General features: G+C 42.9%; 1 protein-coding gene across 2 annotated transcripts; it reads right to left on the bottom strand.

Moving 5' to 3' along the window:
- Window positions 1-1,393: 1,393 nt before the first annotated feature.
- kcnj19a (potassium inwardly rectifying channel subfamily J member 19a) lies at window positions 1,394-19,012 on the bottom strand. 2 transcript variants are annotated; one of them, XM_069675847.1, is made up of 3 exons: window positions 18,347-19,012; window positions 6,196-6,412; window positions 1,394-2,443 (listed from the first exon to the last, which is right to left on the bottom strand). In XM_069675847.1, the coding sequence occupies exons 1-3, from the start codon at window positions 19,010-19,012 to the stop codon at window positions 1,782-1,784; spliced, it is 1,545 nt and encodes a 514-aa protein (XP_069531948.1). In that variant the 3' UTR covers window positions 1,394-1,781. The 2 variants fall into 2 exon arrangements, with proteins under 2 accessions (XP_069531948.1, XP_069531947.1); XM_069675846.1 differs by having other exon boundaries at window positions 6,082-6,412.
- Window positions 19,013-19,123: the final 111 nt, after the last annotated feature.

Here is a 19,123-nt window from a genome sequence, read left to right on the forward strand (position 1 = left end):
CATTTAGTCATAGTTTGTGAATATGCATCAAAGATATGAAAAGCTAGGAGCTGCTACCACCTGGTTACTAACGATAAGAGCACAATGAGTGGTTGACAGGTGAGAATTAAAAAGCCTTAATGAAAAACTAAACTGAACTGCTTTATTTATTAATTGAATCTGAAGGCCACATATTGAGAGCAATGTTTCCCCTTGGACACATTGAGTAGCAGGTCATTCTCATTAAGCTTTCCTTTCATTATTAACTGCCTGTTTTATCTGTTGTCCTCTGCCTTTTAATGAGCCTGTTTCTATTAATTGTTGTGTAATTTGGTGCATCACACTCAGCAGCACAAGAACAGCGACAAACCATGTCTGTGTTATAGGGATAGAGTGTACTGAGCAGCCGAGCCTACGTGTAAACTGAGTGGGTGGTCGAAGCTGCAGATTCCTAACGAGAGGGGGGGAAGGTCTTTTCAAGTGTGCGGCTGAAGCAGGAAAAATCTCTCCCCCCCTTCCATTGATTTTCCTGTCGTTGTGCTGCTGCAGCGGTGGAATGGAGGCTTTAGATGCTTTAAGTGCTTCAGATGCGCCGACCCTGTGGTGCAGGAGAAGCTCTTTGTAGTGCGTTTGGACCTGAATTGAGTTCTGTTTGTTCTTTTAAATTATTAGAAGACGGGTACAGGGGGCTGTGCCGTGAAGTTAATCTCCGATTGCGCTGGATGTGGATGCAAAGCTGACCTAGAGACCCGGAGATCCTTGAATGCATTGTTTCTTGTTATTCCACTGCTTTCTATACTCAAAACTGATACAGCCTTTGCCTCATGGGCCTATATATACACTCAAATTACCTGCCTGGCGTGATCAGGGCAGCAATCACCGTCTCCCCTTTTTAAATCACTTTTAAAACCCACTTTATAAAAATTACATTTCTATTATTTCATTAAAGCGCGCCGACATATTCGTTTGTTTTAATCTCTTTGTGTTTTATGATGCTTTTAAATGTTATGCCCTTTCGTTTGCTTTATTCTACCTGACTTTTAAATGTGCTGTTTGTGTTGTAAAGCACTTTGAACTGTGTTTTGAAAAGGCGCTATATACCTATTATCATTGTTTGGGTGTGTTTTCCAGACATGATACCTTCGTGACCGTATTACTCATCTGTAGAAACATTGGCGTACCATTCTCCGATAAACATCCTTCATATTTCTGTTTCTCTCCAGCCGCTTGGCTCGTTAACACCTCTCTCTCTCTCTCTCATATGGACACTGAGAAAAGTTTTGCTTGCCAAGAGGACAAAAGATTTGTATTGCACTGTTGGATTACTTATTGACATCAGGCCCAACTGTTGCACTAAGGACTCCAGTAATCACACACTGACTTTCCTATAGTGTGAAGACAATAACAACACAAGAAAGATCAAACATTTATTATCATTATTTAATATAATTTATATTCCCATAAAACTAAGGTTGGCTATTAAGTGTAGTGGTGCATACATTAAACAATGGATTCAGTGTGTACGTGCAGTCGTGAACTCTTCGGATGATTAAGCATGAAGTTTGTGTTTTCTTGTTTCGTGTGTAACAAAGCCTGCATGAATGAAACACAAAAATCACAGTTATCCCAGGAAAGATTGTGTCTCTAGAAAAAAAACAAATCAAACTTTTAACTAAACATCAGTTTTTTTTCCCTCCAAAGTTAAAGAACATCTGAATCTGTTTCCATGCGCGTCTCCTCCTGTCTGTCTGTGTTAGGAGGTCTGTTAGAGTCTCTCAGTGTGTTTTGCAACAGTCTTGGTTTCAGCGGTCAGCGTTCATCTTCCGCAGCTTCGCCGGCAAGTTGTCCTCCGGCCTCCCGCTTGAAAGAAGCGGGCTGTGCATTGGCATCGGAGCAGGGGACAGTGTGGGCGCTAGGCTGTGCTGGTACAGGTCTCCAGTAGACTGCGTCATGGGTTCAAAGCCCACCTTTAGGGACTTCAGCTGCAGCCGGTTCTCCGCCTCGGGTCCCGGCGAGGAGCTGAGGCGCTGGAGCTTCAGGGGCAGGTCGCCTGTGCTGCAGGCCTTCTCTGAGTGCTGCGAGCTGAGCAGGAGCACCTTCCTCTGCAGGTCCTCCTTCCCGGATGAACTCATCCTCTGCAGCTTGCTCGGCAGTCGACCCCCGCCGCCCCCATACCGACCCCTTTCCTCTGATGTGTTGATGCAATCAACGGAAAACACACGGTCGCGCCGGGCGCCATGGCTCTCAGTCAGTGCGGGGGTGGGGGTGGATAGAGGCGAGGGCAGAGAGTTTTTCTCCTCGTGCTCCTTGACGCTGTACGGTGGTGTCGGTACCTCGAAGGTGCTGTGGAACTGAGAGTAATCCACCCGGAAAAAGCCTTCCTCCAGGGACATCACCGGCAAGAAGCGATGGCCCCATAAAACCTCATCCTCGGTGTATGACGTCCTTGCCTGGCATGTCATACCTACGAGAGAGTAATAAAGCAGCAATAAATGTGGTTTCGCTCCAATAAAACAATGACTGGTTGATGAGCAGGGATGTGAAAGGGCAGCATTCCCTGGATTATCTCTTTTTCCGCTCTGCTCTGTCTTATTGCTTGTGGAATCTGTGCTTCATGCTCCTTCCTGTGCAATCTACCATGTCTTCCTTTCAGTCACGTCCTGGAGATTTAAATACCGTTTCAACAGTCAACCAACAGGGAAGGATTCTTGCCATTTCCCAAATGGTTCGCGGAAGCAGCTAAACAGCTACTACTAGCCAATAATTGTCTTAAGATATTGATGTTGATATTAATGGAATAACTATTCCATAAGAACAGCTGTACAGAACAGTACCTTTTCATAGGGAATCATTCTGATATTCCGTCTTTAAATATTCCTTCCTGAGGTCCTGAGGCCGTCGGTAAACTTGCGGTGGCGATTCATTTGCACATGTTGTGCTGTTAATACAGCTAAAAGGGGAGTGACGCTTGTTATCGGTGTGTTTGTGATAATTGCCAGATTAAATCTGATAAAAATAATTAGCAGCCACCTGGCACCATCCCAACATCAATACATCAATGGCAAGAGCCGCGGGACCTGCCCTTACATGTCTTCACTGTAGCTTGTGGTGTTGATTGTGCACTGTACTGGCCTGAATCATCTATTGACAAACTAATGGCTTGCTATTTATGTAGTTGATGTGTTCGCATGCATAATGCACGAAGCAAAGGTTTATTGTAATGTTGGATCCCATGTGTCTGCTGTATGAAAGATGCTTGCAAGTATCTTTGTTTGACCTCTTGTAAAATAATTTCCTTGACATTTGAATGCTTGTTGGAGGTCCTTTCGCGATCGATAGGCACTCATCCAGATATTTTCTGATCCAGTGGCTCCGCTTCAACCTGAGCTTTTCTGTTAAACACTTCACTTAGCGGGAGAGTAGGAGTCTGATCCCATCCCTCTGAGGGATGATATGTGCACTGTTATGTCATAGCCCAATGCTATTCCCGGCTCACTACTCATCTTCATCCACAGAAAACCTTCAACAGTCCTACATAAACTCAAAGGTCATTTCTACTCTTAATGAGCCAGGAGGCTTGGCTATAATTATGAGGGTGAGTCCAGGATAATTTCTGGCTGTGTTCTCTCGTCTTACCAGGGGAATTCATGTATTTCTGCTGACGGTAGATACGTAAGACAGAAGTAATATTGCTGCAGTGAAAGCTTGTGGGTTTAGAGCCTTACAGGCATGCCAGTTTTGTTTCATCATGCAGGCGTCATATGGGTATTCAACCAACTGGTTAATGTTTACTGCCTTGTGCATAAAAATAAAAGCCCTCGGCATGCAAACACTTGGCTGACAGCGAGCAGGGCGTCCCTGAAGAAGACTTTATGTAAAATTCCTGGCAGTGGCCTTTTCGTGAGGCTTTGAATCTGACCCCTGTTAATTTAAGTATAAGTATCTAAATAAACGCATGCAAAGTCGTGTATCATCTGCATATTGGCGAACGAGAATCACTAGCTCATTAACACATGCACTCCCGACAATTTCGAGTACATTTCAAGACAGTTTGCCCCTGACATTTGGGTTTTTCACACATCCCTCACAGCAGAGAAGTGTGGAGAGGGGGGCGTAAACATAAAAAGTATGCTTTGGTCCCCTCAACTAGCAAACAGTTTTGGCGTCGGCCCTCACGGCCAGAAGCTCCCAAATCTCTTCAGCTCTCCAATTTGCAGACATCTTTTCTATTGTCGTCTTGTAAATGATCCTCCTCTTATAACCTGGGATGTTTTTATTCATCCTATTATGTGTCTAGCTTCACACCGGTCTGATGATATAAAGTCATCATTCTGCCAACTCGCTGGCGGTGATGTTCCTGACTATTACCCCCTGCGTTCACAAATCGGCTCAACCCAACTTCTAGTGGGACTTTTACAAGGAGGCGGCAGGAAAAAGTCTGCATTAAGTTGGGATGGAAAATGTGGCCGTTTGCGTTCACACCCAGACACTTTCAGGAAGTTTTCAGGCATGCAGTGCATGTGTGAAAGAGACTATACAGGCATAGCTGATCAGTTCCATTCCCAGGTCAAATACAAACTCTAACTCTCTTTGGCTTCCCATGTAGACACACAAAGCACCCTTTAGCATGTGAATGACAGGAACTGGGCTTTAAACTAACTCCAATTTGTTTGGGTCCTGTGTGGAACCAAAAGTTGACATTGGGTTATTTTTTTAACCCACACAATGATATTTACCTTTACTTAACCATGATTCTTTTGGTGCCTAATCCAAATGATTACCAATACACAAAGTAAACCACATGTTAGGAAAGGGCAGACCACCCATGCAAAAGGGAACCTTGTCCATTTGTATGTGCGTTTGCCAAAGGGCCGTAACAAAGCATTGGTTTCACACCAAATGGGATCAGAAAATGTTGAATTTATATGCCAAAAGAGTATAGGGACCTACATCAAGCAATCTGGACAACTCAGTAATCATTCAATTAAAGAAGTTGCTTTACAATACGGTGAACTTTTGGCCCCAGTTGCTTTCTAATTTAGTGAATCATGCCATAACTTGAGTTGACGTTCTCTCTCTCTCTCTCTCTTTACCTTTTTCAATTTTGACTGCATTTTGTATTGAGAAAAACCAAACTCGGGTCTATTTTAGACCAAAGCTGACCTTTCAGATCAGGCCTGTTTGTAGCATGTGTTCCAGGGGTACATTTAGGATCTGTTTTTCAATGAAAAGCATTGAGTTTAAGACATCCTGAATTCTAAGGACTGGACTGATCTTGGTTTTTAAGTGTCAGAGACAATCATCTCGTGTAACAGCTGTGTCAGCAGCAGCTGGAGGTGAGGGGATAACTCTTAATCCGTCTCTCTTAATGGGATGTTTGTTGGTGTGAAGATGACGGGATAACGCGGCCTATTGAAGGTGACACTGCCAGGGCTTCCCTCTTCAACTCCTCAGCTCTGAGTGCCTCGGCACTGCGACACTAAACTTGCGACTGCTCGCTGATTTAATGGTTTTATCAACAGAGCACAGACCGTGTTTCCTGCTCGCTCTACGCTTCCCTGCTGATCCCTCCCTCCTACTCTAAGCCTATTCAGCTCTGAGATTTCTTCTACAGCAGAGGCAAACTGAGCGTTATGGGGGATGGATGGAGGCAGAGCTGAGGAGAAAAGTGGAAGATAGATTTATTTGTATTCGACTCAGGGGAAGAATAATTCTTTTAAACATGCAACAGAGGAAACTGTGTTGTATAGAATGATTTCTTACAAGCTCAGAATGGCCTCCTCTTTCGGCTATCATCTGAAAAATGGAGTGGAACTTCTGCTAAAACCCCGGCTCATTCATCAAAGTGACATACGCATCCATGACCACTCGCTTTTATTATGCATAGGATGGGCATAAACCAATTCTGCGGTGATAGAATATCCCTCGTTATTTAATCAGGATGTCATTCTCATGTGTTGTTCTCGTTCTCGCTCTTTCAGCTTCAGCATTCTTTAAGTATGCAAAACTGGACAGATGGGGTAATGAAATTTCACAGAGTTTAGATTCCGAGTATCTATTAGACGGGAATGCATCTAGGTTGATATTAATCTGGGAATTTACATTTAGATTGAGTGAGCAGAGGGAAGAAAAGAAGCAATAACCATGGGAGGGAAGTGGATTCCAAAAGAAAAAAGGAAAAGGCCAAAGAGGTGATGGACAGGAAGTATTCCTCACCTGTGGTCTCCACGATGCCCTCAAGGATAACAACGATCTCAAACTGTTCGTTCATGAGGGAGCGCTGCGATAAGTCAAAGAAGGGGCTCTTGGGATTGATTTCGTGGCAAATGGTGAGAGGAGACACCAGGAAGAGCTGGTCTGCGCCCGTCCCAAAGCCAACGTCCAGTTCGCACTGGTCCAGAGGCAGGAACTCGCCCTCGGGTGTCTGACGAGACTGAAAGATAGCAGACAACAAAAGAGAGAAGGAAGTGGATTAAAGACAGTGTGATCAATCAAGAAAGATCAAAAACAGAAGAATAAAACAGGACACAGATCATAAGATCAATGTCCTTACAAACGAAATGAAAAAGTTTTCTTGATCTGTCATCATTAGATTTCCTCTCGTCTTATTAAAGAGGACATAAATCTTCAGTCCAGTGGTGGAGGAAGTTGACGAATATTTTACTTAAATGACATTAAATGACAATACAAGTCAAGCCTGTGTCAATTAACAGCATTTTTTGAGCTGGCAGCGCCTATCTTCTCTACAGAATCAATGCATTTCAGCATTTTCAGTGCTCAGCGTCCTAAACTCAAAAATGCCCTGTCAGCTTCTTTTGTCGCTGCGCTCAAAGCGCTCTCAGTTGAAAACAGTTCAACACCAGTGCGCTAATGTCACTTCAAATTTCTTTGAATAAAAGCGATTATCAAGAATTACAGAGCAATTTAAAACAGACTTAACGGTCACTACCAAGGGAAGCGAGAGTTGCCTTGAGACAACTTTCGCAACCTAGCAACAGTAAGCGCCAGTGAGAACCCCTCGGTAATTGAGGTCGTGGGACGCTACCAGAACAAAAACTCTGTTAGTGGACACAAGCCCTAAGAATACTCTCACAAGTACAATACAGGTCATACGTTCAAAATGTTACGAAGTAAAATACACAATTATTAGCGACAAAATGAAATGGAAATATCAAAAGTAAAAGCAGTTACAAAAAAAGGCCCCATGTGAGTGATATTTTAGTATAAATTAAAGTGTGGATACTGATGCTTCAATGTAAAAGCAGCATTTTCTTGTTGTAGCTTATTAGTTTTTATTACTAAACTATGAAGTATAGTTTAGTGATTCTGGAGTAACATAAATCAAGGCATTTTATAATGATTATTTAGCAAGAATAGATGTATTTAGTCACATATCTGACAAACAATCTGTCAACAGTCTGTCTGTCAATGATTTTCAAGACGGCACGAAACGACTTCCTCTTTAAACAAACCTTTTCGCTCTTTAGACCACATCACCGGACTGCCTCATCTAGTCCCGCTTAAAGTTGATGCATTACTGTCAACATAAATATGGGTTGTAATATGGGTCTGAATTTTCTATACGCTTTTTTTGTGTGTAAAATATTAAATAATTTTCCCTCTTTTGTCCTAAAACTATTGAAACCATTTGAGAAGTTTAACGGAAGGTACTGCTAACAAATCATAGACATCTCACACGTGACAAGGCCTCAACTACATGCTGTTTTTTTCTAGTTTTTCAAAAGCCAATAAAGTTTAAAACACTATCTATTTATATGTACTAAAACATTTAGTTTTATATTTAATGTTTCAAAAGTATAAATTGGCAGAAAATGGAAAACCCCAAACAGCACACGTAGCTGAAATTGTCCTCTATAGTTTATGAGTAAACATTCTTTCCGTCACTGCTTCAGTCTTTAGGTGTGACTGGTGATTCTCTATAAATATATAAATAACCCTTCTGGAAAGGTGATGGAAGGTGTTTTCTCTCTCCATCTATCTCTTCTTTCTCAAATATCCATCCGTGCCGTGTTTGCTGTGGCCACACAGCTGGCACTTCACATTGATTTGTGGAAGAACCTGCAGGCGGACGTATGAGACGGCCGTGTTTGGACAGGACTTGCCCATAGAGTGTTTACTGGTGCGGAAGCATTTAATTGCCCAGATGATGGTGGAGCACAACAACACCAAAGTCCTGGATGAGATTCATCCTTTCCTGTCTCATTGTGTCTAATCAGCCTGTTCGCTCTTCCCATTTGCTTCCTTCACCTTAATGTCTGCTTTACCTTCAATTTCCAGGCATTAACATCTTTCATCCTGCTGACATTACAGTAAAATATTAATCATGTAAAACATAAAGAACATTTCTCATAAATAATTTACAGCAAAAGCACATTTCTTTTTACTCTTTTCTCTTTTTCTACATTGTTACACCTCCATCCAATAATTGGGATGTGTCAGCCTCCAGCCACCCACCCACAAACACACACAAACTTTCCAGCCTCCACCGCACAGAGCTTCATAATGATCTCCCACACAGATTCAAACACCGTCCGGCCCCCTTCTCTACAACCCTTTCTGCCATTTCTGGCTCTTTTGTTCTAAATCTTAAAATAAGCAACACATTATTCCCACAGAGGCAGTTTCCTTTTACAGCCTTTAGCTCTGACTCTCTGTTATCTGCTGATAATGAAATATGAAAGGTTTGAATTAGTTACTTTAGCTGCTTCTTTCTGGCCTCACACGATGCCAGAGAATGGACAGCACAAATAATCACAGTTTTACCATTGTAATTCTTTGTCTTCCTGAAACAATGACACAATATGTCCTTACGATGAAGGACGTAAAAGCAGACAAAAGCAGGCTCCTCATTTGTAGTCCCAGACTGCCATTTTATGGTGACTGTTGCTAGGAGATTCCATCGGCTGTAGCTAGCTAATTAAGCTAATGTTAGCTCCATGAGTTGGTCAAAGACTCATGGAGCAGAATTTTTAATGTTTCCAGCTGATTCATTTTTAATATCTGTAAATGGGTCTTAATTGATAGCTACATCCAATGAGCAATGTTGAGGATATGAAAATGTTTAGCTGTTCGGCTCTTTTAGCTGCTTAGCTAACATAGTTGTTTGTACAGTATTTTTACACTTAGAAGAGACTAGGCTTTTTAGGTGGATGAATAAATGATGTGTTTGGCAAGTATAACACTATCTCATGTAACATCGCCTTTGGGGAGTGTTAACCTTCAAATATCTAATAAAGTGTAGAAAAGAGCAGCTAACGTTAGCTCAAACTTTGATAGCACACAGGACCAATTTCCACACAGAGGGGAACAGTGTGGTCTCAGAATACCATTCATAATCTAATTTGATTAATTAAAGACTAATTTAATTTTCAAACAAACCTACAGCGTGTAACATGAAGTAATCAAGTATGGAACCAAACGTCACTTTAGCCACGTAACTTCACTTACAGAGGCTTTGTTACATTACTTACATGAGAAACTCCAAACCACAATCTTTTTTGATAACCTACTGAGTAGTTTGGAGCTTACCCAAAGTGTAAAATGTTAACCACGCTTGCACTGGCACATTCCCGAGGTGCTGGCACGTAAATTTAACAACATTTTGAGTGTTTTTACTCTGTTATTCTGTGCTAAGAGGTTGTGATAAATTCACGTATTTATTTGAGACCAGGTCCTCCAGGAAATGTTACACAGTGGATTTTGTAGACGCGACTCGACCTTTTCTTAATGGTAGCCTGTATTAGCCCAAAAACAATATGCTCATTAGCCTTGGATGTAAGGCCAGTTAGCTAGCTTGTGGTCAAAGGTGCCTTACTTAGGTACTTAGCTACTGTAGCTACTTAGCCTATATGCTAACAATTCCAGCCTATGTTACAGTAGACAAATACACAGTTTAATCCATTCCTTTTGCTTTTACTCATGTGTTATAGGTTTGTAAAGTTTGACAAATATAACGTATCAATCATTATTGCACAGTTTTAACATGTGCACAGTTCAGGGGTGGGATTCAATAGCAAACGGTGGATGACAGCAGAAGGAAAGTTGCAGAAAAAGCACAATCATGAGTAGTGTATTGACTTTTATAAGATCAAGCCCCATATGTATCTCTCAATTTCAACGGTTGTTGTAGCGCACTGTTGGCAGGCGATCCGTGGATGTTGTCAAATTGTTGTGGGAAATCGAGGATAAAAAGATGATGATTTTCCATTCACAAATAAACTTGATTTCAGTTGAGTAACTTGTACATCTCTTGTTCAGCCTTCTCCCATTCACCCTGCCAGACCACCACAACTGTACTGCAGCTAAACCAGCCAACTCCGTCCTGACCTCCCACTGACATTGCCGGTAGATTTATCTCTCCGACACGCAATCTGTGAATGAAGTGTGAGTAAACAGGCTTTGCACTGCCAGAAAACATGGCGTTCTATTTCTATCTCGTGTGCATATCAATGAGATGAGCCTCTGGGTTTATGTTGTAGAATGACTTTCATGTCGGGGGGGAATTGTTCACTTGTAAGGTGCTTACGGGCTGTTTGGCATCGCTCCTCCATGTGGGTTATCTAATGCTAGCTAAGGGAAATTCCTTTTTTTTACTCTCTGTCTTTGTCGCTTAAGATTAAAAAGAAAGATGACTGTATGCAAACATTACAAGGCAAAGCTCCTTACACAGGCCCTCTGGCACTCTCCTACGCTTCGTCTTCGTCGAGATAGCTGAGCTTGTCTACTTTGTTTTTTTACATCTGACACTCCAAGAAACAAACAGATATTTCTCCCTTAGCTTTGATGTATCTATCAGGGACCTTTTTCTACATTTCTACGGGAGCCTGTGCAGCAAAAACACTAGACGCATCTCAAAATGCATTTCATCTGAGGACTCCCCAACCTGTCAACTGCTCATTATCATTAGAAAGGCATCATGCTTTTGTTTCACACTTACAAAAAGAGCATTTTAGTGCTGTGAATGATGCTCATGTACAAAGACAGGTGATAAAACAACATTGTTTAGACCCAAAGTGGCCTCATCATCCTACTCAACTCCACTCCATGCTCTGTTCTATAGCGTTCTAGTCATCAATCACCAGCATGAGAACAGGGGGGGCTTGTCTGCAATCAGGGGCGACTGACGAGCCGGTGGAATCCCGCAGGCTTCGACACCGCCTGATAAGGTCCGCCTGAACGTTTAGAAAGGTCTGGTCAGTCCTCACATTCCTCCCAACCCAGCAGAGATTAACTGAGATGAATTGGTCGAATGAAATCAAGAGGCAAATGAATTGGACAATCCAACGTGGGATTGACTGCACGGTTTTCTCCTGATCTTGTTAACAGGGAGTTTTCAAATATATGCATCTGCCAAAGATTTCACTCAGTTGCCAGTTTATTAGGTACATTAGGCTAAACTGAAGCAGTGTAATACAACAATAGAATTCTGTGTGTAGGTTATAATGTTCAGGTTTTGTTGATTCTGTTATTTCGCCTACCGTCACCGATATAAATGGGGTGGATAAAATAATAGGAAGTCAGTATTGGTTTCACATTCCGGTAATAAAAATGATAAACAGGCGCACCGAGATAGCTCACATAGCAGTGCGTGTTTCCCATGTACCAAGGCTTAATCCTTGTTGTAGCGGCCCCAGTTCAATTCCAATCCTCTGCCCTTTGCTGCATGTCTTCCCCTCGCTCTTCCCTGCTTTATCCGTCTATCTTCAACTGTCTTATCATAATTATAAATAAGGTATCATGCATAAATATAAAAATAGACCCAAAACAAAAGATCAACCAGCTACTGAACTGCATGAAAGTAAATTAGAACTAAGCGAGAGTTCCTGTTAGGTAAAAGAGTTCAAAAATAATGTAAAAGTAATGAAAATTTGAGATTATGTTCACAATTTACTATCAAAACCTAAAAATCTTGCACCAGCTCCAATTCACTATTTAATGACTAAAACAAAACACAGCAGAATCTCATTACCTTTCCTCTGCGACTGGCTATTCTGACATTTAAAATGAGTGATCTTCAAGAGGCTCTGAGACAAAAGAGAATCGACCTCTTAGTTGTCAGCTAATGAGCACAAGGTCAAAGAGTGTTTTTAGAGTGACCCAGCTCAGTGTAGAGGTGAAGTTACTTTTGCTTTTTGTTATTGCTCATTATATTTAATAACACTGAAAGAAAGCTGCGGGGACACCATGAAAAGTGTCTGCCTGAGGTTTAAGTGTGCATTAATGGCACAGCTGTTCACGCACATAATTGAGTCTTCTGCTGCGTCATTTCTTCCCTTCTGCCTGGAAAAACATATCATGGCCTGTCTGATTGTCAACACAGCGATTACTTTTCACTTTTTTTTAAGTAGAAACTCACTAAGCTGACAAGGGAGACACCAACAGGTCCATCGAATGTTGAGAAAAGACAAGCTTTTTATCAGAATTCTACTTTTTTTTTTACCAATATTAATATAAGTAACTGGGTGCAAACTTATCATCTGGCATTAAAGTGGAAGAAACGACAAATCCTTCCACCACGCCAACCCCTAAACCCTATTTTCTCACCTTGCCGTTTATTATCCATGACAGATATGACTGTTGTAGCGGCAACATCCAGCGTATCAGATGAACATGTGGTAAACGTTGTGAAACAGTTGCAGTTTTAGTTAAAAGATTATGGTTGGGTTCAATGAGCAAGGCTTAAAGTTTGACCAAAGCAAACACGCTCATTGAACCTGACTCCTCTCTATGCTGATGATATACTACTCCTCTCTATGCTGATGATATACTCCTCTCTTTGCTGATGATATACTACTCCTCTCTATGCTGATGATATACTCCTCTCTTTGCTGATGATATACTACTCCTCTCTATGCTGATGATATACTATTTAGTATTGGCGCCGATTTAAGAACTGCGTGATTAACAAACAGATCCACGCTATTAAACCGCCCCGCGCTACATTATTATAAACTATGATGAACTGATCGCAGGTTACAGCTCCTGCTCGTGTCATTCACAACATGTGGAGATGTGCTTTACAGTAACTGTCACTCAACAACTGAAGCTTTAACGCAAATTAGCTCACCCCTAGGCCGTCTTCAATGCAATTCGCGCGTGTGCGTCTCTCTCTGTTTTGAGTTTGCAGAGCATTTGTGACTTTCAGTAGGCTGGGTGAAACCTCCCCGCAATATCAGAACGAACATGAGAGGATGGGCTAGAGCAAGCGGAGGTTGCCCAGTGCTACTAGTCACTACTGGCGCCGGTGGGGGCTCGGCAATCTCCGTGGGTGCTCGGGCCCCAAAGGCAGAAATGGTGTCACAATGCTCTTGACGGAAAATGTGTTTTGTTGTCACAGTGGACTCTAAGACTCCCACAACCAACCATCCTATATCATATGTGGAAACCGGAGCGTAAGCAGTCCACAGTCTTAAGGTTCTCTCTCTCTCTGGTTTGCAAATCAATGGCTGCACGCCTTCCTCCAGCCCTCCGCAGCCTGATAGTATAATTGCATCACTATTCTTATCAGAAAAGAAATGGAAATCAATTCTACTTCCACTGACTAGTATATGTAGCAATCCTCTGAGGAGATATGCAGCCGAGGGGATTTTCTCCCTTGGAAGAATACTTTTAAAAGTCTGTTGGTAATTCTTCTTATGTCTCCTCTCTTACTGCGAGTCTCACTAGCTTTTCACATCACTTTTGATCAATTTCTCCACTCTCCCATCCTCCCAGTAATACCAGAGTCATATTTTCAGCCAGGATGTTCCACAAGCATGCCCTCCGAGGCTGTCATGGATGCCCTGCAAAGCTGCGTTTCAGCTGCTTATGGTGTGGACTTGGTTTGGTCTGTCTCACCCTTCTCATACAGTGATCATCCATGTCAGTCCAGCAGATCTCTAGCACATCGACATACTGGTCTAAAACAACAAGTGGTTCCAATTTAACAGGCTGCATTACCTGCTGGAACAGCGTCGTGTAGGTTTAAGCTCTCGTGGGTCACTGAGCCTTACATTTCACCAGCTTGGGTCCAGTTGTTTGTTCCGTGGCAGGGTTCAACAGGTCAAATCACAGAGCACTATAAGTTTTGATTTTAATACTGTGCAGCATTTGGAAAAGGGCAACTTTCTTGCCTTGTTGCCCTCAAGGAGAGGGCAAAGGCTGTGCAAAAATGTCTCTTTTCTTTTTTTCCCCTCTGTAAACAGACCGACGTAAAATATACCAGACTTCTTTTGCCGGATTGATGTGATTACAGCTAGTCCTCTGGATTGTGTGATTAGAGACAAATCCCTAGCAACAGTCTGTTCTTCAAAGCAATGGTCTGTTCTCATGAAATGGCATAGTTTAGAATGCCGTACTTAACCAATCAGAATCAAGTGTTTAACACAGCCCTGTAATAAACACAGTGAAAAGTCCCAGTGATGTTGTACGCTAAAACACCATTCATAGAATGCCTCTTATCCAATCAGATTACTTGGTCGGATCTAACTGTTGTGTAATGCATGTTGTAACCTTGGTTCTATGAAAACAGGTGGAGTCCGACAACAATCAATACTTAAAGAGGGGGTATTGTGCTGTTACACATTTTAACACATATATATAATGTAACAATGCTGGTGCAGCCTCAGCAGGTTTCAGAGAGCTGGCCAATCAGAAGAAAGCGGGCTTGTAGGGGCGGGGTTTCTTAAAGGGACAGAGCTGACTGAGTCGTTTCAGGCAGAGTCTGTATGAGGGCCTGCGCAGAGCACCGGTGTGAGAAAAATGAGCAGTTTTTTTAACTGTGAATTATGCTAAGCCACAGTAAATTATGCTAAGCTGCCACTAGCCCCCCTTTAAAGGTTGAATCCTTATATCCACCTACTGGACTTGCGATTTTACGTACTGTGATGTGTTCAATGTCATCATGTTGAGTTTGCGAGTGCACAAGACTGCACGGCTTTATAAGCCGCTTATAGATGGCCCTTCAAACTACAATAATGCTGCTTCTTTTGATTGTATCTATAGCATGTATTGCTATATCATGATGTGGTTGAGGGCTGCACAGTGGTGCAGTGGTTAGCGTTGTCACCTCACAGCTAGGAGGTTCCTAATTTAAACACTGGTTTCGGATGAAGTGGTCTTTTCTGTGTGGAGTTTGCATGTTCTCCCTGTGCATGCGTTGGGTTCCCTCCGGGTACTCCGGGTTCCTCCCACAGTCCAAAGACATGCTCGTTCCATTGGTGACTCTAAATTGCCTGTAGGTGTGAGTGTGAAAGGTTGTCTGTCTCTCTGTGTCAGCCCTGTGATTGACTGGTGATCAGTCCAGGGTATACCCCGCCTCTCGGCCAATGACAGCTGGGATAGGCTCTAGCCCCTCGCGACCTTGAACAGGATAAGCGGTATAGATAACAGATGGATGGATGATGTGGTTGAATATTATTTCTGGCCAACATGATTGAAGTAAATTTTACTCGTTTATTTATTTAAGTTAATGAAAGTAAGTCTGCAGAGAGTCTGCTTGAGGTTGCTTGTGGACTTGGTGAATTGTAGGTTTGGACGTCCCTCAGCACTTGTAGAACTGCCTGCAAAGTCTGCCTGTTTGCAAGACCAACATTGTGCCAACACTTCCAGCACCAGAAGATACCATTTGTTCGAACCGTGAGAGAAGCTTTTCGAAGACTCAAAAATCACCCAACAGCGTGACGTCAAAACGTTAAAGAAGGTTCGACCTCATGAAAACGTCCCTTGACGTGAGAGGGAAACAAACCAATCACGAACATTTGCCTTCCTTCAGAAAAGCACATAGCTGCTTTTCCCTCCAAATACAGGAAAGTACTTAAAGTAGAGGAAAAGCTGATTGCTGCAGTCGAAGGATTCTGGACTCTTAAATTGGATACAAAGTTCAGACAGAACGAAAAGACGCTTGGACACAACTCACTCGGGAAATCTACTTTAGATGCAGCAGGAGGAAGTAAACGTCCAATCAGAGCTGAGTATGTAAATTAAGCGCTCAATGCTAAACATGCCCTCGGGCTGCAGGTTATTTAAAGGCAAGAGAGTGTGATACTTCTCTAAATATGTGTGGAAAGGGTAAGAACACTGTGGTCACAGTAATGTGGCTCAGTGTGTATAAAGGAGACAGACCTTGTAGGATTGTCTAAGGCCACGTCCTACACAAGTTTCTCCCTCCTTTGTTTAAAAAAAAAACCCCGTCCACACAAGCAAGGAAAAAAAAACCCCGTCCAAGCTTCCAACGCGGCCAATTAAAAGTCTGGAAGACTACCTGGCGGGCTGCAATGGCGCATCGAGGAAGGGGGACGATATATCAATATATTGGACAAGTTACCGTACATATTTGTGTAAACGTAAAAAGTCCTGTCAGCAAGGTCAGAAGCATCACTGTTTTTGTCACGTACGACATTTTGCAAGGATTGTCGCCTCATTTGTGCCTCACAAAGGAGATATCTGCAGACGTGAGTGCTTTAGTAAGTCCCATTAGAGGACTTGAAATGTGTTAATAGAACTTGGGTGACACTTCTTGGCCAATTTTTATAAGATATCATCTGCTAAAGTTAAGGGAATTACTCAAACACATTTTCTCGATGGAGTGTCAAAGAAGATTTTAAGTGCGTCTGGTTTGATGTCAGAGAGCTGTTCGTGTACTCTCTTTAAGATGCAGCAACACCTCTCCTCAGACTCTGGTTCATCTGCCAGTAATGCCTGAGTATTCATATGACGAGGAGTGACTTGAGGAGGGTTGCAGTTCAACAGCACCACCAACATTTCTGCGCAGGCACTGCACGGAAGCAACCGAATCAAAAGTTTTTATGAGAGCTTTTAAGCCTTGAAAGTTATGTGTGATGCCGTTTTTCATGCACTTATTTTAATTTTTTGGTCGGTGTGTGTATGTGTTTGTGTGTCCTGTGCTCTGGCAGAGCTGCTGCAAAAACTCAGTCTTGGTGAGGAGTCTTTGAAGCGAAAGAATAAGGTTAGACCACAAAGCCCTGGAGCTAAAAAAGGGTGGGGGGGGGAGAAAAAATCCTAAGCAGCCAACAGTGGATGCTGCATTTATTGTATTTCAGAGAGAGCGGCGGTGTAAAAATGATGTGGGGTTTGCAGAGAGGTCTTGAGAGCTACCCTGATTGTAATTCTTGCAGTCCACAAGGAAAGATAAAAGGAGAGCTTCAAGTGTTGTGTGGCTTGATGGGAAAAAAAGCACAAATCCGGCTTATCTTTCTCCCACTTCTCGGTGCCACTGTGTTTATCACTTTCAACATATTTAAAATATTAATTACCATGACTTCCAGTTGTGCTGATAAGCTGAAATCCACCCTACACATGTGTGATTGCCGTTCCCTCCCTCTACGCCTGTAACGGTGGAACAGCTCCCTGCCTGCATGCATCATTAAGCTGACCATCGCTGGGCTCAGCGTGGCTGCGCAGAGGAGAACACAGACATAAACAAGCTTGGAGCACTAATGCTGTTTGTCTTCTTTATGGCCCATTTTGCACATTGAACATGGATGTGGCTGAACGGAGCGCTATTACGATAATTAAAACGGGAGCTGGTGGACCGCGCGGCTGTTTGTGGTCATTTTCTGGGTTGTTGCTCGCTTCCTTGCTTGTGATTCTCATTAGCCATATTTCCTTTAAAGTCTGCTGAGTTCTTTATTATTATATTGAAGCCGTCTTCAAATATTGTGATGCAATTTGATATCCAAGGCAAAGCAAATAAAGAAATGCACCCTAAAGAAGAATAAGGCTAATAATGAAAGCCTTTATGGAGGCAGTAAATACTTTTTATGTCTCCTTGCTTCCTTCCCTGCAGGGCTGCTTCACTCACTATTACCTCTCCTCCTCAGGGCCTCTTATCTCTGTCACACCTACTTATGGACACACACCTATCTGTCCAGGTGTCACCAGCTGAAGAGGAGTTGCTGCTGGACGCAGTGTCGAGCCTTTATTCTCTTATCTCAGTGGGTTTGGATGCAGCTGGCTGCCACTCATGCTGCAGCTGACGGATTATGGTAATACTGCCTTAAGCTGGTTTTGTTTAACAAGGCGTATATTGTCTAGTGGAACCACTGAAGCTTTGAGTAAAATAAAAAGGTTAACTTTAGGTGTTTATATACACATGCAACTGTTTTATTTCCTTGACAGGAAGTAAAGAGTCCAGAGGCAGCATGCAGCTGTCAATCAAGAGTGCAGTCATTGTGCAGAAAGAAATCGACATCTACAGAATAAAAGTGTTCCTCAAGTGTCTTTTGAAGTTGTTATAAGTAATTAAACTTCATGTTTTATTGCCTTATTTGTAAGAGAAGGTGTGACTTGTGCACTCAGCTCCTACACTTCCTGGTTGCAGGTAGTTTCCCTGCTGATTGAATCTTACCTTTATGAGTTTGCACCTGATCTGAGCAGACACCATGTGGCTGTTCCGCAGGTTCCCCACGCGGAACATGAGACACAGTTTCCCGTCTCGCTGAGAAATCACCGCGTCCTGACTGAACATGAGCGTCTCCGCGCGCTTCTTCGGTTGGGACATTTTTATGAACATGCAGCCGATGAGAAACGCGTCCACTATGGAGCCCAGCAGAGACTGGAACAAGAAGAGGATGATGCCCTCCGGGCATTTCTCTGTAATGTACCGGTAGCCGTAGCCGATCGTGGCCTCAGTCTCGATGAAGAACAGAAAAGCTGAAGGGAAGTTGTAAACATTCGCCACGCAGGGGGTGTAGGACGAGTCGTGGCCGTGGTTTAGATCTCCTCTGATGTACGCGATGATCCACCACATCGATGCCATGACCAGCCACGCGATCGTGTAAGTCAGGATGAAGATGAGCAGGTTCCATCGCCACTTTAGGTCCACCAAAGTGGTGAAGAGGTCAGAGAGGTACCTGCTGGTCTCTCCTCCGAGGTTTCCGTGCTGCACGTTGCAGCGACCGTTCTTATCCACGAAGCGCTGGCGTTTCTTCTTCACCGGAGCAGAAAAAGTGGTCGCCCGATTTGTGTTAACCACCTGGTAGTCTTCTCCAAATTTTCTGCGAAGTGCCGCCATTTGAGCTCTCCAGGAGTACAATAAAATGACTTGCTGTTTAATCCATGTTTTTGGTTGTTTGAGGCTCCAAAACGCTGGTTACCTGCAGTGCGTAAAATGCGCCATGGCCAC

The sequence above is a fragment of the Semicossyphus pulcher genome, unplaced genomic scaffold (assembly GCF_022749685.1).
Source record: "Semicossyphus pulcher isolate SPU_LCO1_2020_fin unplaced genomic scaffold, fSemPul1.0.p SCAF_25, whole genome shotgun sequence".
NCBI lineage: Eukaryota > Metazoa > Chordata > Actinopteri > Labriformes > Labridae > Semicossyphus > Semicossyphus pulcher.